This window comes from Juglans microcarpa x Juglans regia, chromosome 1D, assembly GCF_004785595.1.
Source record: "Juglans microcarpa x Juglans regia isolate MS1-56 chromosome 1D, Jm3101_v1.0, whole genome shotgun sequence".
Classification (NCBI taxonomy): Eukaryota; Viridiplantae; Streptophyta; class Magnoliopsida; order Fagales; family Juglandaceae; genus Juglans; species Juglans microcarpa x Juglans regia.
The window spans coordinates 36,008,314-36,030,683 of NC_054594.1; the positions used below are offsets into that span (position 1 = coordinate 36,008,314).

Genomic DNA, 22,370 nt, shown 5'->3' on the forward strand with positions numbered 1-22,370 from the left:
TAGAGGCTTTGATTTGTTGAAAGTACTGATTAGGCAGACCTAGAAAGAAGTAAGTCATGCTTGAGAGTGCCTTAGAGTTGAAAAAAGTGTTTTCTCTTCTGGAAGTTTATGATCGTGACTTCTTGGCCGTGAATTGATCTGTGTAGGAATGGGTTAAGGCGATCGTTATATACAAATGTTTGAAATTTATATGTGATGTTATTTGTAGTTTTTCATGAAGCAAGTGTCTCACTGAAAATGTGCTCTTTCCTGAGATTTGTAACATTCAGCTTAGACTGCTTGAATTGTAAAAAAGTGTATACACATATATTTGCTTGGTGGAAGTTTGAATAAAAGAGAATTTTGTCAAGTATTTTTGCGAGTGTAGAACAATTTTGGCAATTGCAATAATTCTTGACCCTCGAAAAAAATTTGAGTTCGTGCAATTTAAATTCGTGCGCTTAAATGGTTGCGATGAGGCTGAAAGAATTTTGGCATATATTCGTAATATACTTAATGATGTTTTTTACGACTATGCAAAAGAACTTAGCATGCTGGCATCATCCTCTTTTTCTTTCAACAATCATAATAGTAATAACTTCTAATAACATTTTGATTATGATAATTGAGATATGCTAAGTATGAGATACGAGTCTAAATATCGTAACTTTTTTGCTTGCCAACAGGCTAAACTCGATCCATATTTAGGAGTGGAGATCATTGGTAATGTAGATAGGGATTTTGACATATTGGATTGGTGGCATGTCAATAGTTCAGATTTTTTAACTGTTGGGAACATGACTTTTGACAATTCAGGAATTTCAATGTCAACTTGTGCAATTTTAGATTCTAGTTTCACTACTAAAACTATGACGATAATCAATCCTTTTTTTATGGCTTTGATCCTGAGATCATAGAGGCTTTGGTATGTGGAGAGTATTGGTTAGGTAGACCTACAAAGAAATAAGTCATGTAATGTTAATTAATTTTTCAAAAATTTTAATAGGATCTTCTTAACACCCCCTGGGATTGCATCTGCTTAGCATTTATTCTATCAATTTTCAGGGCACCTAACAAGGAAGTCGAACACTCTTCTTGTTACTCTCTCAATGGAGGACCTATTAATCATGAACATACTTCAACGACTTTGGTTGCGTCTTCTTTAAAGTTTGATTAAGATGTATATCACCATTTCTTTAATTAATTTTCTTTATTATATATCTTTATTAATTAGTTTAATTATAAAAGCAGATTGTGTCGTCGACAATATAAATGGAACGTTAGTACTTTGGAAATAGTATCACCACTCTACCCTAGAGCAATATAATTTACAAGACAAGTATAATAGAATATGTGAAGATGTTTTTACACGATGAGATTCCAGTTTCCTCATGCTTGAAATTGAGAAAAATGTTTTCTCTCATTTTTGTTTATGATTGTGACTTCGTGGCAGTGAATCCATCTATGGAGGAATGAGATATGGTGATCGTCGTGTACAAATGTTTGAAAGTTCCATATGATGCTATTTGCATTTTTTCAGGAAGCAAATGTCTTACTACAAATGTGTATTTCTCTAAAGTTTGTAACATTCACCTTAGACTGCTTGAATTACAAAAAAGTGAACACACATATATTTGCTTGATGGCAGTTCAAATGAAAGAGAAATTTGATAAGTATTTTCGTGAGCGTAGAACGGTTTTGGCAATTGCAGTAATTCTTAATCCTCGAAAAAAATTTGAATTCGTGCAATTTGCATTCGAGAGTTTAAATGGTTGTGATGAGATTGGGAAAATTTTAGCATATATTTGTAATATGCTTAATGATGTTTTTAACGACTATATAAAGGAACTTAGCATGTTGACATTATCATCTTCTTCTGTCAACAATTATAATAGTAATAGATTCTCATCACATTTTGATAATGATAATTGCGATATGTTAGGTATGTGGTATGAGTCTAAATATCGTAACTTTTTTTACTGCCAAAGTGTAGAACTTGATCGATATTTAGGATATGAGATCATTGGTAATGCAGTTAGGGATTTTGACATATTAGGTTAATGGCGTGCCAATAGTTCAGATTTTTCAATTGTTGGGAAGATGATTTTTGACATTTTGGAAATTTTAATATCAACTTGTGCAATTTCAGATTCTGGTTCCAATACTGAAGTTATGATAATGATCAATACATTTTTTTATGGCCTCGATCCTGAGATCATAGAGGCTTTGTTATGTAGAGAGTAATAGTTAGACAGATCTATAAAAAAGTAAGTCATGTAATGTTAATTAATTTTTTAAAAATTTTAATAAGATCCTCTTAATATCCCCAAGGTAATGCATCTGTATGGTATTTATTCTATCAATTTTCAGGGCACCTAACAAGAAAGATGAACACTCTTCTAGTTACTCTCTGAATGGAGGACCTACTAATCATGATCATACTTCAATGGCTTTGGCTGTGCCTTCTTTAAAGTTTGATCAAGAGGTTTATCACAATATCCTTAATTAATTTGCTTTATTATATATCTTTGTTAATTTGTTTAATTATGAAAGTAGGTTGTGTCGTTGACAATATCGATCATTATACTTAATTATTGCTATGCATGTATGCAGAAACTAGATTCTCCCTCTGCTGCCAAGACAAGACTCGTGCTTGCAAGTCCTAGCTCAATTCTATCACCTGAGATCATTTTCTCTTCAGTAACCCCTCGTTTCCTAACATTCTCATTAACAGTCCCCCAATAGCCTCTCCCTCCCTCCATTCATTATATCCCCATAATGGCCTTAAGTCCCACCCTACCCCTGCCTCCAGAAACTGAATCCCTCAACTCTAGTGCTCCCCTTTGCCCTCTAATTTTCAGGCAGCTTGGGTACGAGTTTTGTTAATAACAAACCTAGTATGTTAATGCCCGATTTTACTTAATTGTTTGAGCATACAACTTAGGTTTTCGAATAAGTTTGATTCAGTACTCTTCCATGAAGTGTGTGTATATACATATGTTGTTGTCTCCTGAAAATGGATGGTTTAGATATTCCAAAACTTTAATTGGATCGAGTAAGTAGCAGGTTACTAATCGAGCAAGTAAGCAAGCACATATCCAATTGGGATTGGAGAATTGCAACTTTATTTATTTGGTTGAGTTATAACCAACTTAGGCCATGTTTAGTTATATAGATGAGATGAAAATTGAATAAAATATTATTAGACTATAATTTTTTAATATAATTTTTATTTTGAGATTTGAAAAGTTGAGTTATTTATTATATTTTATGTGAGAGTTTGGAATAGTTATAATAATCAGGTTAGATGATATGTTTTGTGTAACCAAACGAGATCTTAATGTTACCTGGCTCAAGAACATGCATGGTTACTTGAGAATTTGTAAATCTTATCCAAGTGATCAAACCTAAAATTAATACAAGACCCAACAACATATATATGTCTACAACGTTGGGTTACCTCATTTTCGTTATATATATTTATATATATATATATATATATTTTGCATATGTCCTCTATACTTAAATTGCACCTTTTATTATTTTGAAGGTTAAATATTAAAATAGTCTTTACAATTTTGCTTGGCTTTTGACGGAGCAGTCTCTATACTTAATTTTAAACTTTTTACTCCTAATGTTTTCAATTTTAATTAAATTAGACATTCCGTCACTATATCATTATTAATCTATTAAAATACAACAATATCACTAATGCCTAGATGCAACACACCATTTAAAAAAGAAAAGTATTACGGCAACAAAAATATTTCATAAAAATAATCGTAAACTGACGTAATTTTATATGATACGTTAGATTTATTTTATAATAGAAGTAACTTTACAATCTGACATATTATATTAAATAATGTCAATTTGTATATTTACTTTTGTGAAATTATTTTGTGGGCAAAATATTTATTTTTTAAAAATAAAAAAAAAATTGATTACAAATAAATGATTTTTTTATATAACAAATGAATTAAAAAACATTAAAATTGTAAGTTGACCTAGACTTGTCGAATTCAGTTCTTGACGAAGATGTGACAGTTAGTAATTTTGTACTAACAGAAAGAATTGATTAATTTGATCAAAGTAAAAAAAATAGAGAAATTCATCTTTCCAAGAGCCAAATCAAGCAATTATCTTAATATTTAATCAATTATTTAATGAAATTCTTATTATTTATAAACAGAAAGAGCATGTGTCTGTTAAGGATTGTGTTTGTTAAGGATTGATTGAGCCATTGGGGCATGTGGTGGTGCTCAAACGCTACGGCGACTTTCATTTTTACCAAAATGAAAGAATATCACGTGACAATCTAAAATCCTTAAAGTTGCTTTGGATGTTTAAGTTATATGATTAGATTTGTAAATAATAATATTAACGATGCATCCGATAACTTTTTTACGTAGTCATGACGTTGTGATTTTTTAAAAATATTTAAGGATATAAAATAATAAAAAAGGCTAAATGGCCTTATTGGAATATTTCTCAAGCTGCACTTTCTGTGGGTGTAGCACGATTTATGTATTTACATATAATTAGATTGAGATATGTGTTTAATAAAAAATTTCTATATATCATATTATCATTCTATTTTTATCTCACTAATTAAGATGTGACATATTTATTATTATTACATATTATTTATTACATATTTTTTTATTATTTAATGATGTTGAATGTATTACATACTAATTAATATGATTAAAATAGGATGAGAATATGATGTATAGTATTACTCATGTTTAATTGTATAAAATATATTGATATGAATTAAATTTTTTTATAAAAAATAAAAAAGTAATAAATTGTATTAATAATTAATTTAAGATTTATTGAGATAATATTGACATCCGCCAAATTAGCTTGCTTTCACGCACTCGCAATTCATGTGCTGAGCCTGCCGGTAATGCCATCACCTATTCCGTAAAATACAAAAACAAAAACAAAAAATTATTTTCATGTAAGCAAGGAGATCTATCATCTGCGACAACCAAAATATTTTTCATATACAGCTCTCCTCCTCTCCGATCAGATCGTACCCCTCCCTCCACCCTCCTCAAATTTACGGTTTTAAGAAAACTTGCCAAATTTTCATGCTCTGTTTTGTTTTTCCGGAAATTTTGAAAAAATTTCCGACCGTTGATTATTTGGAATGCTGTGTAATTTCACGAGTTTCTTGATCCCAAAACAAATGCGATCTCAAGGTTGTTTGGTAGGGTTTTGCTGAGGATTTTTGACAATTCTCGTATCCGCGCTGCTTGATTAGGGTTTCCTCCGATGTTATGTGGTGGGGAGGGGAATTGTTGGTTATTTGTATGCGAATTTCGGAGTTGGGGGCTTTGGGCCTGAATGACTTCGGCTCAGGTGATGCGGAAGCAAGAGCATTTGGAAGCTGGAAAGCGCCGTGTACGTTTTTTTTTTTTTTTTTTTTTCCTTCCCGAATGAGTGGTATACATTTCCTAATGGAATTGTATTTCTTGTTCTTTAAATATGATAAATTTTTATATTGCTATTGTATTTATATGCATGCATGCGTTAGCTGGTGATGCTGTGTACATTTCTGTACCATTCACTACTTTGCACAACTAGAACTTTTTTCGTGTAAATTCGTCAAGATATTTTGTTACGGGTAGGTTAAAAATTTGACGATTAAGCTGTCCGTTTTGCTTCCTTTTACTTAGTTGATCACAAACATGTTCTGTAATATATAACCAGTTGAGATCAAGATGTCTTCACCGACACATTATTTCGCCAGTGCACTGCGCTTAGAAGCAAAACTGAGTATTTTAGTTGACTCAAATAACTGTGATCACTGATGTCTCTCTGTCTCTCCTTACTGCAGCTTTTTATATGCTTTATAATTTTGTTTCGAATCTGCAACTTTTCCTGCTACTTAATTTCCTCTTATACCTAGTTTCAATCCCAAATACTTATCGAAAAAAGTTTCAATCCCAAATATCTTAGCTGAACTATATTTTTGGTTTGTCAAAGTTCGCACATTGTCTTCATTTATCTTGCAGCTGGAGGAGTTCCGCAGGAAAAAAGTAGCAGAGCAAGCGAAGAAAACTGCTTCTGATGTTAGGCCTCATGAGAAACGGCCTTTGGAAACTGGTCCCATTCGAATTACGGATTCAGAGGGAGCTGGCACATCTGACGTACCTGGCCAAGCTTTTATGGGACTATCTCCTGCTGTAACTGACAATGACGACAAAAAAAATGTTTTTCCCATTAAAAATGAACAAGAGTTTTTGAATGACACACTTGCTAGTCATCAGTTATCTGCGAAAGATTATGATACAAATTCTGTGGATAGTGTACATACACACTCAGATAATACAAAATATAAGAGATATGGTGCTTCTGGATTTGCTGAATTAATGAATGCCAATCATGGTCACGAAAAAGAAGGGCGGAAAAACGATTTCGGAATATATACTGGAGTACGTGATGGACTTCCTTATGAGACTGCAACAGATCAGTCTATTCTTCCACAGCCACAAGCAAGTCAAGGTTTGGACAGTACAATTGGTAAATCTAGTCTTTATGGGACAGATAAAACCCAATCAACAAAAAGTGGCAGTTCTTTGTTGCAATCTAGTGCAAGAGTCTCACCTCTGGAAGCTGGTGGTACTCTACCTCAAGCTTACTCCAGCAATGCTAGCATGCTGATCAGTGCTCATACATCCTCCTCGTTTTATGATGGTAATTTGCACATTTGAATTCTTTTACTAGTGTTTTTGTCTATTAGGACATGCTTGTACCATTTATAGTATGTATGCATATATAGTTTTTTGGGGGAAGGAACTGACCTGTTTTGGGTTTTTTTTGTTTATGGTAGACTCTATTCAACCTACTACTAATGTAAGAGGTCAATACATGAATGGTGTTGCACATATCAGTGATGCTATGATTTTGAACTTTGGGGAAAGAAAACTTAGTGGCTCTGCCAGTGATTTGCCTGGTGCCTACAATGCAGCTCCGCAAGCATTTGAAACCACAGGTTTTAGTTCTGATATCAGAAGTTCTTCCAATCATGTACCACTGTTTTCAGTTACAACTGAAATGAATCCTAGGAGATCTCGCCCATCTTTCCTTGATTCTCTGAATGTGCCTAGAGCCTCTTCAGGGACTCTGTTTCAACATACTGAACCTGAGGAGTCATTTATGTCCAACAGTTCAAATACAAACAGCATGGATGTTTTAGGACCGTCTTTTTTTCAGAAGCCATCAGTGGAGAGTGGAAGTATGGAGACTTCTTTAAAGCTGAAAACTCCTAATGGTCCTAGTTCAATCAATCAATCTGTGAATTCTTCCTTTAATTCCAGCAATGGGGGATTTTTGAGACCAATTATTAGTGAGAATAGCATGGATATGAAAGAAGATTTTTATTCAGCTAAACACAATGAAGATTTTGCTGCTTTGGAACAGGTACCCAATTTTATGTTGCTGCATTTTGATAACCTTGTGCTCCTATTGGTGTTGTCGGCTGATTCAGCCATTGGAAGTTCTAGTATTTAAATTTCTGAAGTTAATTAGGTTACTTCGACTGATAAATTCCTTAATCAGTCAAATATGTATTTATTGGGGGCCTCAACTATATATGAAGCATGGGCAGTGATCCACAGATTACCCTTTATATTTCAAAATTCCTCTTCAAATGGATAATTGCTTCAAAGTATTTGAGGTTAACATAAACACTAAGGGATAATAACACCCTAGGGGTGCTACCCACCCTAGATGGGTGGGTAGCCATGGCCATTTCACAAACTTTTCTCGTCCCCATTGCCAGCCTAGCTTCCTATCCCCATTGGACGGGCAAGAGGATTGCATAGCACAGTCGTCAGGTGACCTTGCTCAACCAAATCAAATCATGATCAAATGGCTAAGACAAAAAGTTGCAAGTGAGACTCTGCCTTTTGATTTTCCTTTTGAGGATCTTAGCCCAAAGCATGGTCATGGGGCCGTGGGTCTCTCAACCTCAACCTTGAGAGACCTGTCTCAAAATAAAGAAGAAGAGAAGACGGAAGAAAAAAGAAGAAGAGAATAAGACTGAAGAAGATTAGGGGGAGGAAAAAGGAGAAGAGGAGAAGTCACCATTGTGGGCATATAGCTGAAGGGTAGGTTTCTCTATTTATAGGGATGTAAGCTAGGGGGTATTACCTGGTAGGTGGGTATCCCACCCGCTTCCTCATAATTTATAATGAAATCATTTGCCTGGCCTTGCAATTTGGGCGCGGGGCGGGTTGGAGAGACCTGTTGTCGGTATAGATAGTGTTAGAATTACTAGATATATGTCATCATTGTTTTAGCTGTGTAATTTAAAGTTTTGATAAATTAGACCCTTCCTAATGAATTATGTTTCTAGGGTCCGAAACTAATTTTTTGGAAGTAACTAATTTTGATTACCAGTAGGGTAAATGCTGTGTATTAAAAAGTAGTGCTCCTTGTAAGATTGGATGATTTTAAAGTATCCTTTTTTTTTTTTAATTTTTTTACATATTAGTTTTTGATTAATTAAATTCGATTCAAATTTCAAACTAATACACCTCCCATGTATGTTGGTTGCCCCTATTTATTTATTTAAAACAAATACATTTATTACCCAAAAAAGGGAAGGAAATCTGGGAGAGCCTTGCAAATTTCATTCATGAGCCGAATTGTATTAAAAGCTGGCTACCCTTGAACAGAGGATATGAGATATCCAGCTCAATGTTCTTTGGACCAGATGGAATCTCCTCCCCACTAAAGCAAGAGATGGAAGGGTGAGATTACTTGTACGATCCTATAGGTTTGCAAGTTGTAGGTGGGTGGGTAGGTGGGTGGGTAGGTGTGTGGGTGTGTGTGTGTGCGAGAGAGAGAGAGAGAGAGAGAGAGGAGCTGCATCTTCGTTTTGACACTACTTTAATAGCATTTACTTGTTCAAAAAATGGGCAATGATTTTTTACCATCAAACTGTCATAATTATATGGCAGAAGGTTTGGAAGAATCTACTTAGGCTGTGTTTTGATGTTGAGCTGAGTTGAGTTTTTTATGAATAGTAGTGAGTTGAGTAGTGGAGGGAATTATGTGGGGCCCATCTAAACTGAGTTTAAAATATGTTTGGATGTTAAGATGAGTTTAGTACTTTTTATGAAAAATTGAAAAAGGTTGTGGGTCCCACGTATAAATATGTTTTAAGTTGAAAAAGGTTGTGGGTTCCACGTGTAAGAAGGTTTTGAGTTGGGATGAGTTTAGAAATTTGAGGCTTCATTTGGTAAGTAAATTCATCTCAACTCATCTCAATTCATCATTATAACTTTTTCAAATCCCAACATAAAATATAATAAACAATTCAACTTTTTTAAATCCTAAAATAATAATAATATTAAAAAATAATATTCTAACAATATTTTATCATCTCAACTCAACTCAACTTAACTCAACTCAGTTTAACATCCAAACGTAATCTGAGAGTCGGGTGTTTAGATGTTAGACTCAGCTTAAAGTTAGACTAAATTCAGCTGTACTCAGCTGAGTTTGGGAACCAAACACAGCCTTAGTTTATATGCATGGTCAATTAGGCTTGAACATCTTGTAATGATTTTGAGAGATTTGATTTGGGAATTTTGGGCTTGAGAAAGTGGCCAAATAGTTTTTTATTTAAATATGTGATGTATTGCCTTCTGAATATTAAAACCATTAGCTTGCCAGAAACGGAATGATAAGTATGTACTCTAGACTCTTTAAACATTTGAAAAAGATTAATATTACTTCAGTTTTTGCCTTGGAATTATTGTCATATATTTACTGCGAAAGCGTAATCCTCTAGTTATTTTTTTTTTTTTGATAAGTAATCCTCTAGTTATTTTTAACTGTTATTTCTATTAATAGTTTAAGCTCTATATTTATCATCCCCTGCATTGATGTCAACTTCTGAGCTTGTTTCCTTCAAATAATTAAGTGATTTTTTCTTTCGTGCATTCAGCATATTGAAGATCTGACACAAGAAAAATTCTCTTTACAACGAGCTCTTGAGGCTTCACGCACTTTAGCAGAGTCCCTAGCTGCTGAAAATTCATCTATGACAGATAGTTACAATCAACAGGTTGGCTCAAAATTTATTGTTTTGTGGCAATACTATTTTATTTTAGACAGCTTGTTGATTATTATGTTTCAGCACGATCTCTTCCTTGATTTGAGATATCGATTCTCCCGCTCTTTCTCTCAAAAAGGAAGTAAGACAGAAACATATTCATAGAAGATGTAAGACAGAAACATATTCTTATCAGATGTAAAAGATGTACATGCTATCTAAACGGGATAATTATACTCGATGAACATAATTTTTTTAGGGAAGTTATTTATGGGTTTTTGTAAAAGTTTTTTTCACTGGAACCTAGGCAAATGATTGGTTGAAAAGTTGAAATAGATTAATTTTTTGGGATTGAAAGATGTTAGGATTGAAGTTGAGTTTTTTTTTATTTTTTTGAAAAAGTGGAATAACCAAACATGGCTTTCTAATCCATCTGTTTTTTCATGTATATATTCTTCTGTTAAGTGTTGTCAACCAAATCAAATATGACGTGGAGATACTACCACATTTAAATTCTAATCCATCTGCTTTTTATTCACTTATGTTTGCTTCAGAGAAGTGTTGTCAACCAACTCAAATCTGACATGGAGATCTTGCAGGAGGAAATCAAGGCCCGACTGGTTAGTATATGTAATCCCTTAATTTGCTGTCTGTTAATTCAAATCAACTTATTTGATTGCATGTTTTTATTAGTTTTATTTTTTTCCTCTTTATGACTTTGTCATGGCAAGTCTGGTTTCAAAATGTTTTATAGTTTGATTGTCCTTTACTTTTAGTTGCTATATGTGTACCCTTTGATGTGGGCAGGTGGAACTTGAGTCTCTCAAAGTTGAATATGCAAATGCACAACTAGAATGTAATGCTGCTGATGAACGTGCCAAATTACTGGCTTCTGAAGTTATTGGTTTAGAGGAGAAGGTAGTAAAATCTATTGGTATGTTTATGTTTATGCTGTTGCCTTCCCATGAAGAAATGCCATTACATATATACAAATATATTTATTTTTATAAGTGATCAAATTTCATTAATAGTATAAAAGGGCGCGACTCAAGTACACAGGGTGTATATGAAAGAAATTAACCTGGTACGAGTGAGGAAAACAATAACTAGAAGTTTTTTTTTTTTTTTTTTTTAATTTATGGCGAAGTCGCATCAGGCTTAATGTCATTCCATATCATGCAAAAAAAAAAAAAATAGTTTTTGTTTTACCGTTGAATATATGTTACAGAGATAATATTTTTTCTGCCTTACATATACCCTTATGTGTGTGGGTATTGAACACGTACAAAAACTCATATGTGCTTCTTATAGAATTGTAAATATGAATCACTGTGAATTTTTGTCAAAGTCACATTAGGTATATATTTTAGGATTGTTATTTGCGCACAGTCTGTTTGATCAGTCAGGCTGGTGGCTCAAAAGTATAGTTACCATGATCAGATTTGGCACTATGGTTAACAGATGGAAGTTTCGATATAGATGAGATGGTGTTTTTGGTCTTTTTATTTTTCATTTTCCTCAAACTTTTGTTTAGTTTTATAGTTTGTCTGCACGAGATTAAGTTTAATATATTATTGTCTTGAGACTCTTGGTTAACATACTACATTAAGTGATTTTAGTCAAATTTGACCATTAAATAATATATATACATACATATATATATATTTGAAGTAAACTGTATGAAAAAAAGAAACTGTCTGTATCGTGATGAAAACATTTTTGCTAAACTTAAACAAATCAGTTTGAATAGAAACCCATCATTTACTGGAAAGTGAAGTGTTTCATCTAGATCTTTTCGTAAAGACTAAGTCAGCAATGATAAAAGGATTATGGATAAAGCAATGTGAAAAAGTCTCAAATGTCCACTTCTGTGAATCTAGTGAGGATAGGCTAGTCTGAACATTCTCGTTGCTTTGTTCACGTTTTTATAAATCTGACTTGCAAAATAGGCTGTACTGGGATTGCTACTTGTCAGATGCATGAATAATTCTTTTTGTAAATGAATATATTGTACCATATACCATTCACTGCTATATTTCTTGAAATCATTCTCTAATTAATTCACGTAGGCACTCAGACTAAGATCTAGTGAGCTAAAGCTGGAGAGGCAGTTGGAGAATTCACAAGCTGAAATATCTTCATACAAGTATGCTTTTCTTTTTTAGTTTCCCAGGTGTTTAGGACAAAGATTGTTCTCAAACACCCTTTACACATTGATCATAGCTCATGATACTGTGCTTTTAGCTTTTCAGAATTTTTGAATTGCTGTTTTTTCTTTTTATTCTGAATAGGGGTTGTCTTGTGTACTTTTTTATAGAAGAATAAAATGATATTGAATCAAGTAAATAGGTTTAGCCCAATTACACAGGAAGTATATGAAAGGTAGCACCTAATGATATTAAGATTACATCCGCCCCTCTGCGCCTTTTAAATGATATTACATTACTCATAAAAAAAAGTTTTCCATACGCAAATAACTGTGATACGACTTAAAATTAAGCTTCCCGTATTCCTTGCATTGTTTTTATGAGTAGTTTTATTGATAGGAACAATGGGCATGGCCAGGCTTTCTCTTTTGTGGATGCAGTCTTATCCAAAGCTCTGAAAATGAATGTGTGTAATTACTATAATTTTATAGTAAAGCAAAAATAAATTTAGAAGTTAATTTTGAAACATGTGATGCTCATGAGTAATAGAAAAATTGCTAAATTACAAGAAAAAATGTGTTATTGATGAATATGGACTGCTTTGAGTTTTTTGAAGTTTTAAAAAATGTGAGAGATTGCCACTGAAATATGGTATTTGTAGTTGTTGAAGAGGTTCTTTTATTTGCCGTTTGCTGTGAAAAGTGATAGTTTTCCTGGATAGTGTATGTGAAAACTCATAATCTTGGTGACCTATTTTAGGGATGGTTTTTTCTGGTAAAGGTGTTCCTATTTTGATATCTTCAAATAATGTTATTCTCTCATGTGGCACTTATTCCAAGTTCTGATTGGGAGTTTAAACTGACTTATATAGCCCAAGGTACCACTGTTTGTAATCACAAGATCTTTATTATTGGTTAGGAGTAAATGATTAGATGTACCATGACTAAAATGTCAATGTGGAACTCTCTTTCATATTTAGTTATATGGGAACTTGTTTGCCTCTTCATATGGGAAGAAATTTGATTAATCCTTATCCATGCTTTCAATTTCCAGCTATTCGTGGTGGGATTTCAGAAAAATGACTATCATATTGTATACTTTTTCAGAAAGAAAATTTCTAGCTTGGAGAAAGATCGTCAGGATTTGCAGTCAACAATGGATGCTCTTCAAGAAGGTAAGCATGCTTATATGCAGTTCTCCAGGTTTTTAGTTCTTTACTTATCTTCTAGTTCCAATATTAATTTATTTTATCAGCGTGGTAAGGTTTGAGCAGCCTTCATCTATATATATATATATATATATATATATATATATATATATTTGTGTGGTTCTTTTGGGGCATGAAGGTGCCGAGGGGATTTGGGGGAGGTAGGTTGGGGCTGATAAAGAAGTAATTGGATCAATCTGTAATTTACAATTTCTATGTTTGAACTTCCATCTAAGCCCAATTGAGAATGTGAGCATTACCTTGTTTGTGACTTGGGAAATTCCAGACCGTCTAGGACTCTAGAGATTTGAATAATATAAATTCCATTAAAGTTTGTATTTTTTTTTTTTTTTTTGGTCCAAGAAATTCAGTAGGCTGTGTTTCAGATTTGTCCAAACTTCCAGAAATTACAACACTGAAACATGACTAAATTGTTGAGATTTCCACTGTTTGTTATCCCACAACTGATGATGCAGTAAATGAATTCGTCATATAGATATGCCAGTGTATATTGTAATCCTTGCAATGTTTGCCTCTGATTTGTTGCTTTGTCCCTATTTTGTTTCTCCGACACAGAGAAGAAGCTCTTGCAGTCTAAGCTGCGGAAAGCTTCCACAAGTGCAACTTCTATTGATTTTAGCAACATCACTCATAATAAAAGGGATATGTTTACATCTACCGAAGATTTAGGTAAGACTACCTTTTGTCATGGCTGCTCACAAAACTTTCAATAGTGGTCTTAATAAAGAATCTTGTTGAGATGGCCAAATCAGGTCTAGTTACCATGTCATTCTGGTCCCTGATAAAGTTCCAGCTCAAATAAATTTTTTTTTTAATTTTTATTTTTATAATTTTGAGTGTTTGATGCCAAGTGATTCTTTTGTTTCTGCACCCACCAAAAAAAAAAAAAAGAAAAAAAAAAGGTAAAAAATAGAACCTTATGCTGATATTATGTATTCATACTTACTGATTTGGGGTACTGTACAGGAATGGTTCTTTTCTTTGGACAAGCCTGTACGGCATGGGTTCTTAAAAAAATTTCTTGCTTTTCTTCTTAACGATATTCAGTTTTCTCTTTGTTGGTGTCCAATCATCGATTCAATTATATTCTATCCCAGATGTCTCCATCCATGAAACGGATCAAAATGCTTCTTCTCTTGTAAGTGATGCCTCCAGTGTTTCCTTGCTGCCTCAAAATGGACAGTCAACTCCTGAAGTTTCATATGTGAATGTTCTTCCTGATCAGATGAGAATGATTCAAAATATTAACACGCTAATTTCTGAGGTATTATCCATACTTGGGGGCTATGAAAATACTAATGAAATTTCTTTTACTTATCAAAAAACGTTTCTGAGGTATTATCCGACCACATTTTTATAGATTGTCTGGTTCTTGTTAGTTTATTTGTGATATGCCTTGAGATCCAATTCTTTCCTCACTGTTTAGACCTAACCAGAGGATTGCCTTCTCTTGCTGCAGTTAGCGTTGGAGAAAGAAGAGTTGATGCAAGCTTTGGCATCTGAGTCATCTCATTGTTCGAAGCTAAAGGTAATTTTCAATTTGTAGTTGGCTTTATATACTGCTGATAGAAATTATATCGTAAGGAGTGGGTATTGGGTCTTGATGGTATTGTCACATATTTCTAAAATTTTAATTTTATTGTCTTTATTCATTCCTTTGCTTCAATTGAGGCTTTAGAAGTCATGTATGTCTATCAATGAAGTTGTACTTTACTTACCCAAAAAAAGAAGTCATGTATATGTAGCGACACGCTCTCTCAAGACCCTGGAATTGGCTCTACTCTCTCATCTGGTAGAAAATGTGATTAAGTTTTCTTACAGACAAAGGATCCCACAAACTGATGTACAGTGCCATGTCATCTTTTTTTTCTTTTTTCTTTTTCAATTTCTCCCCCCAGCCCCCGACTCCTCTGTCCCCCAACAGAGCCCCATTGCACCCCGCGTCTCCCTGCAATCCCAAACCCCCAACCCCCATCAGCGTTTTACCATCTTGCCGCCGCCGCCAGTTGCCATATTATTTTGCATTTCTCAGTAAGTTAGAAAGGTCTAAAGGTTGATGCTTTCTGGATTCTTTGATCTGTTGTTTGGCTGTCCAGAAAGCTGTGGGTAAGTAAGAAAAATAAGCTAAAAGAGTTTATTTGGGTTTTGCCAAGCGGAGATCTTTTTTTTTCTTTCTTGGGTCCCCAGTCAATAAAATTTCGAAGGTTTGGAAAAGTTGACAATTTTCCTACTCTGTCTCTGCAACCATATCTTTCCAATTCAATACTACTGATTGTGGAGCCACCATCCTTGAAGCCAGTTTTCCGACAACGAAGCTAGGAATTTCACGCAATCCACGAATCTCTGAATCCAAAGCGAATTCACCCACCCTCCAAAAATCACTTTCTTTTACATAAAAAAACAAAACAAATCAAGAAAAAGACTGAACTCTAGGAACTGGTGATGAGCTCAGAGGCAAATAGATCAGATGAGTCTGAGGATTAGGAGTGGTTGAATCGGGAGAGAGAGAGGTGACAAAGAGATGAAAGAGAATAAGAGATGGGTATGTGTCAATAAAATAACTGGCAGTGTGGAAGTGGGGCTGGCAGTGACGTCGGTGTCAACGCGTTGACGGGTTTTGATGCCGTGAAGCTGGTGTGAGCTCGGGTCTGGGGGGTTGGGAAAGGGAGGGGGGAGGGGGACTCGGGCAGGGTGGAATGCAGGGGTAAAAATGAAAAAAAATAAAATAAATAACATAGATGATGTGGCACTGTGCCACGTCAGTTTGTGGGATCCCTTTGTAGCTCTAGCAGCCCTCTTTCACTAATCATTTAGTGTGTCACACATACATCTATACTCTCTGCCTTGTTCAGCTATTGATCTGAATCTTGTATGTAACAAGCTTACCTGTCCTATTTTTTATGAATGAAGGAGTTGAACAAGGATTTGTCCCGTAAACTCGAAGCTCAAACTCAGAGAATGGAGCTTTTGACTGCTCAAAGTATGGCCAATGCGATTATTCCAGCTAGACAACCTGATTCTCATATTATGCATGAGAATACTCCATATGCAGATGAGGGTGATGAGGTATTATTTACTGTCTTTATATTTTTGAGTTAATACTAGTTGGCAGTTGGGTGTGTGTAGGCGTGGGTTGGATCGATTTTTTCTTTCCAACTTTTAAATCCACTGAGTTTGTCAACGATCACACCTAATACTACTAGAGACTTGCATATAAACCAGTGCCATGCAAGAGTTTGAGATGCAGTAATTTTCTTTTCTTTTTTTCTGTTGTGAAACTCCCGAATTTATGAATTGGAAGCTAAGCATTTCCATGCTTTTCTTAGATTTTATATTTTTCTTGCTATGTCAGGTGGTAGAAAGGGTCTTAGGATGGATCATGAAGCTCTTTCCAGGAGGGCCATCAAAACGAAGAACCAGCAAGCTTCTGTAAAATGCAAGTCAGATGGCTGTTGGCAAAGGTCCTACTTTCAGATCTGATTTGGTCATCCCTCATACTACCCGATCCCCTATTTTTGGTGATACAACAAAGGTCGTAGTCTGTATATTTTGAGTCCAACTATATAGCCATTCTTTGTGAAAGGAAATGAGTTAATGTTTGAGATGCCTTCCCATTGATTGGATATCATTTATTTGACTGAAGACAATAAATAACGCCCCTTGCTGCTGCTACCCTTTCGTTACGGTTGGATATCAAAGTGTAATGGGACATTTGTTGGATGTGATTATGTAAAAGAGAGAGACGATGCTGTTATAGACAAATATGAGAGAGGTTGTAACGTGCATAGGTTGTTTTGTTTTTCTTTACTGCCCATATCTATTGTATTTCAGATCAACCATTCGGGGCTTAAGCCCCAGGTAATGAAACAAACGGTTTCGGCTTTCCAAGGGTTCTTTAAATACTCATATTCAAAAATTTGGAATTCAAAAATTTCATAACTTTCTATTCTTTTCTGCATTGGAAATGTTTGGCTCCCAAGTCCCAAAGAGTTATAACGAAAATAAATTTTAAAAGTTGATATGACTTGTGGGGGTGCATTTGATGCGAAAGTTTTTTTATTTTCATCCAGTTGATCTATTTTGAACTCGTTATTTATTTTGTGTTAATGTTTCATATGGTAACATGACAATATATGCAAGGGAGACGAGATAAACTTTATTAATCCAATTAATCCACCCCATCCGACATCACTACACGCACACAAGAATGCACAGATCAAATTAAGGTACAAGGTTACGGTCCATCCTCAGTGAACAGGAAGAGAAATGAATGAAGGAATGGGCTTTGGGTGAGGAGAAAGGAAAAAGATGTGGGTGGTGGCCACCCCATGTGTTTTTCTTTTCTTAGTCACAGTGATGTCTGTATTTGTGGGTGCAGGTTTTTATGAGAACCTTAGAACTTCTGGTGGAGGAATTGACAAATGAACGGTTGTAGAACCTGTATTGCAGTCTGAACGTGGTACGAAATTCAAGCACTCAATCTTATGCTTCTTTACTTCAGATTCAATACACTTGAAGAAAGAGAGCCACTGAATATATTACTTATGTAGTATACTGATGCTGACTTTGATTAGCTTTTGTTCATTTTTTATTGATGAGTTTGTGGTTGTGAAGAAATTTTTAGATGGGCCATCCAGTTAGAGCCTTTCTGCATGTTTGAATCAACGGCATGGGTTCTCATATGGGTTGTCTTTTCCTTCCAAATTCCCTTTCTGTAAATGACAAGAGTAGCCTGTCTTGTGGGAAACTATTTCTTGCTAAATCCCTTTCTATAACTAGCATGACCTTACAAGGAAAGTTGCAAAAGGGTAGCTGAATATGGTTGGATGGGACTGGGAGGGATTAGATTACTTTCCCCAGATCTCGTTTAGCTAGTTTTAATAGGAATTTTAGGCTTCTAGGAACAATCAATTCACAATTTCCCACATGACTTTCATGTTCCACAAATGAAACTGTTTCTCGAATGTTGTGTTAAAATAATTTAATGGGTTTTGGAGATTGAGGTCTCTAGATCAGTTGAACTTCTTCAACGAGACAAATGTTGGTATGTTATGACCCCTAACAGAGGAATTTGAGAAAAGAAGAAAGAGAATGAGTTTGGACAGGTTGTGTCAGATGCTTTGGGAATTGGAAAGGCTCATGCAGTCAATTGTTAATAACATTTGATATCCTCGCCCAGGGGTGGTGATTTCTGGCTAGGGGCACATGGCATGCACTCGTTTACAGCCATTCCTTATAAGTTGATGCTGTTTGATATAAGAAAATTGATTTACACAATATTTTTCATAATACTTTACTTAACTATATTTTAAATGAGGAGTATTTTTATAAAACATCTTATAAAAATAATATTATTTTATAAAAGTACTTTCATCTTATAATATTATTGTGAATGTATTGTGTATATTATTACTCGTGAGATAAATACTGAGGTCCTTTTCTTCAGTGCTTTTCATTTTGTGCCAATGTTGTTATCTTTTCGCCTGCACTGTTCAAAGATAAGATATCTTCTCTCTTCTCTGTGAGTCATTCTGGTGGGCTGTAGCCATGTGCAAGGCAACATGACGTACGTGGAGAGCCTAGAAATCTATTTTCCACGTAAGCATTCTGAAATTTGGAAGAGAAATCTGATGTTGGTATTAGTGGGGTCGACCGTATATACATTGGGCACCGGATGTCACATTTAGAGAGAAACCCATCAATTCTATTAATGAGTACATGGATCCACACAGAGAGAGAGAGAGAGAGAGTTCTCATTTGACTTGGATTATAAAAAATTAAGATACAAATATGTTTAGACCTTTGAAAGATGATAAGCCTCATCTTCCTTTGTACAAGAAACACCCAATTATTTGCACAAAACATTTGGGATGTCCTGAGGAGAGGGCTATTCTAAATTATTCTCTACACAAACTGAATCAGTTATGACAGATTATCAGTCTCCAAATCAAAGCAACAAAGCAGACCAAAAATCACTTTCATCAGTAGTAGGGCTGAGGCTTCAGAAATGGGAAATGCATCTCCTATGGCGAGATGCAATAGATATCTTTCTCTGCTTTGTTTCTTCTTTCCAGCTCCTGGCAATATCATTTGCCACGCTAATGGCATCCAAAGATGCACCAGAGAGACCTCTCCTTGTGAAACCAACTGCATAGAGCCCAGCTTTGCCTTTCCACCCATTTGGAAATGGATTTTTTGGAAGTCCATCCTTGGAAAAGAACTCATATTCCTGTACAATGCAAGTATGCTCAAACAGCATTAGACCAGTCAGCTTGCTTTCTGGAAAATGCCATCCCAATTATGGAAATAAATAAGAGAAATGTTCGGAAATTTCAATAAAGACACATGGCAAACATCAAACCATCAAACAACCTAGCTATCTGGAAGGTACACGAGAAATAAAAGAAAGAAAAGATTATGGGAAAATAAGTGACGGGGTCTGATTGTCTGATTTTTTCAGAAACCATTTGACAGGGTCTGCTCTATTCTGAAACCATTGGTGTCCAAAAATCAGTAAAAAGATAATGAAAATGGGGGCCGGATGGGAGCAAAGGATCTCTCTAAAGTAATTAAATGGATGTTCTTATATTTTAAGTTAAATGAAGAGAATTTTTATCTGTAGTGAAGGTAAGGAAAAAGAGAGTGGGCACAAAGGAATAAAAAGGGTAAGTGGATAGCAGAAGAAACTTTTCATGTGAAACTCTGCTCATAAATAAGACAATGAAACCACCGAAATAACAAGCCGCCCACACTTCCAAATTCTGAAGCAAAGTTTATCAAATTCAGTAAAAGAAAAAGAAAAAGAAAAAAAATGGGAACTAATAAAAGAATCTAAAATAAATCAAACTTCTGTCGCTTTAAAAAGGATAAAAATAGCCCAACGTCCATAACGGTCACATGGATCTTAACAGGTGAACTAAAAAAAATTAAGGTGTGGAACCATTTGATGAAGAAAAACTAGTTACCTTTAGCCATGAAGGAACATTGCTGCGATACCCAGTTGCCAGAATAACAGAATCAATCTCCAAATCCTCTCCGTTAACAAATTCAACTTTGCCGGGAAAGAACCTTTTGATTCCAGGGACCACCTTGATCTCGTCAGATCTAATTTTCTGCAAGGCACCAATGTCCAGCACAGGGGTCTTTCCTGAAGTGTTTTTTAGCTGTAAAGGACCTATCGATGGCCTTCTCAGACCATATTTTTCCACATTCCCAAGAATGAACCACGCAAGAATCAGCAATATCTTATCCACAAGCCAAAGTGGCAGCCATTTCATTAACAAAACTGCTAATTCAAAAGTTGATTTTCCCAGAATTTGCCTTGGCAATACATGAACCTGTGGAACACATGCAATAACATTAACATTATTATAAGTTGAACATGAAAAAACTAAAAGTACTGGTCGTAGAATAGCCATCTTTATGTAGTCATGTCTTTTACTCACCGAGCTTCGAACAACCATTGCTGGTTCTGCATTGTGATTGAAAAGATCGAGGGAGACTTCCATGCCAGAATTCCCACTACCAACAACAAGTACACGTTTCCCACTATAGCTGTCGCCGGATTTGTAGTCACAAGCATGTATGACATGGCCACCAAACTCTTCCAAGCCCCCAAACGCCGGCACCACTTTCTCTGCATTCTCACCAGTGGCAACCACGAGCCACCGGCAAAAGTACTCAACTTGATCACAAGGGTTTGAACTGGTTTTTCTAATTGTTTGGACTCTCCACAAACCAAAAGTATCATCATACTTAGCAGACTGCACTGTTTCATTGAAATGTGGGCTTATATCAAAGTGTTCCGCATATGATTCTAGGTAATCGACAAACTGATATTTGGTAGGATATTCCGGGTAGTACTCTGGGAATGGGAAGTTGGGTAGTTGACAGAATTGTTTGGGGAGGTGAAGCTTGAGGCGATCATACGTGTGGTTTTGCCATAGAGAGGCAATGCAGTTGGCTCGTTCAAGGATAATGAAAGGCACTCCTTGTTCTTTAAGGCGAGCACCAACGGCTAAACCCGATGGACCAGCCCCAACTATGACCGGTCCGTTCACCCATATGCATCGGGGAGCAAAAAGGCCCTCATGCTCAAAAGCTGGAACCATTGGTGGTATACTCAGACAACTGTTTGGCATCATGGTTGAGAACGTGTATGTACGCGGATTTTGGGATATTGGTGAGAGATTCTACGAGAGATGATCGAGATATTTAAGTTTAATGGCAGGACTCGAACGAATATAAGATGAAAATTGAAGGTTGGTTACCAAATGAACGAACTAGCTAGCTATAGCTAGTTTGATCTAATTATGTGAAAAGATAGATGGGACAAAGAGGAGTGGAGAAGGGGAACAAAATGTAATTTGTTTGAAGTGATGTGTATGTATGTGGAGGGGGGAAAGAGGGATGGGGAGGATTAAATAGGGGAGGGCATAGCCATGAGAGCTGCATGTGATTGGGATTTGAAAATGATTTGAGGGTCATTCTCAAATGATTAGGGTCATTCTCAAATGATATTAATTAGCCAGATTGTGGCCGCCTTCCCTTTTTCTTAATTTATTATACATCTAGAGGCCACATAAAATATTAGAAAAATACTCTAATCATAAACGAATTATATAAAAATAATATTACAAATTGATAAGGTACGGTTTGATGTAATTTAGCGGATTGTAAAGTTATTTTTATTGTAAAATAAATCTGACGAATCATATAAAATCGTACCAATTTATAATATTACTTTAGTGTAATTCTGACTATATCACTTCTCGACATATTAATACATTCATTAACCCACAAAACTGATTCTCCAATTATTTATTTTTGGGGTCTAAATTCTCGAGTCACTTTTTATCTCTGTATGCATTTATAGGAGAGTCTTCTTTGGTCAACCTTTCCTATTTTTTTTTTTTTCTTCTCTACCGACTTAGCCTAG

General features: G+C 35.1%; 2 protein-coding genes across 3 annotated transcripts; one reads left to right on the forward strand and one right to left on the reverse strand.

The window, feature by feature from the left end:
• The first annotated feature begins 4,865 nt into the window (after positions 1-4,865).
• Positions 4,866-17,315, forward strand: LOC121265597 (protein BLISTER-like). Its single transcript, XM_041169281.1, has 13 exons — positions 4,866-5,391; positions 6,006-6,687; positions 6,824-7,413; positions 9,950-10,069; positions 10,612-10,677; positions 10,865-10,975; positions 12,127-12,203; positions 13,311-13,378; positions 13,988-14,101; positions 14,530-14,696; positions 14,892-14,960; positions 16,343-16,498; positions 16,785-17,315. The coding sequence occupies exons 1-13, from the start codon at positions 5,335-5,337 to the stop codon at positions 16,863-16,865; spliced, it is 2,358 nt and encodes a 785-aa protein (XP_041025215.1). The 5' UTR covers positions 4,866-5,334; the 3' UTR covers positions 16,866-17,315.
• Positions 17,316-19,259: 1,944 nt separating this feature from the next.
• LOC121236664 (probable indole-3-pyruvate monooxygenase YUCCA7) lies at positions 19,260-21,582 on the reverse strand. 2 transcript variants are annotated; one of them, XM_041133108.1, is made up of 3 exons: positions 20,878-21,582; positions 20,398-20,769; positions 19,260-19,661 (listed from the first exon to the last, which is right to left on the reverse strand). In XM_041133108.1, exons 1-3 carry the CDS (start codon positions 21,574-21,576, stop codon positions 19,434-19,436), a joined length of 1,299 nt encoding a protein of 432 aa, XP_040989042.1. In that variant the 5' UTR covers positions 21,577-21,582; the 3' UTR covers positions 19,260-19,433. The 2 variants fall into 2 exon arrangements, with proteins under 2 accessions (XP_040989042.1, XP_040989035.1); XM_041133101.1 differs by having other exon boundaries at positions 19,260-19,679.
• Positions 21,583-22,370: the final 788 nt, after the last annotated feature.

What these genes read in the sequence shown, in the direction of transcription:
- LOC121265597 (XM_041169281.1), top strand. Translation starts at nt 5,335, where the DNA reads ATGACTTCGGCTCAGGTGATGCGGAAGCAAGAGCATTTGGAAGCTGGA. An exon ending in AATGGATGCTCTTCAAGAAG is followed by an intron (nt 13,379 to 13,987) that starts GTAAGCATGCTT and finishes TCTCCGACACAG; the next exon opens with AGAAGAAGCTCTTGCAGTCT. An exon ending in ATGCAGATGAGGGTGATGAG is followed by an intron (nt 16,499 to 16,784) that starts GTATTATTTACT and finishes TTGCTATGTCAG; the next exon opens with GTGGTAGAAAGGGTCTTAGG.
- LOC121236664 (XM_041133101.1), bottom strand. Translation starts at nt 21,576, where the DNA reads ATGATGCCAAACAGTTGTCTGAGTATACCACCAATGGTTCCAGCTTTT. An exon ending in CAATGGTTGTTCGAAGCTCG is followed by an intron (nt 20,770 to 20,877) that starts GTGAGTAAAAGA and finishes TGTGTTCCACAG; the next exon opens with GTTCATGTATTGCCAAGGCA. An exon ending in ATGTTCCTTCATGGCTAAAG is followed by an intron (nt 19,680 to 20,397) that starts GTAACTAGTTTT and finishes ATGCTGTTTGAG; the next exon opens with CATACTTGCATTGTACAGGA.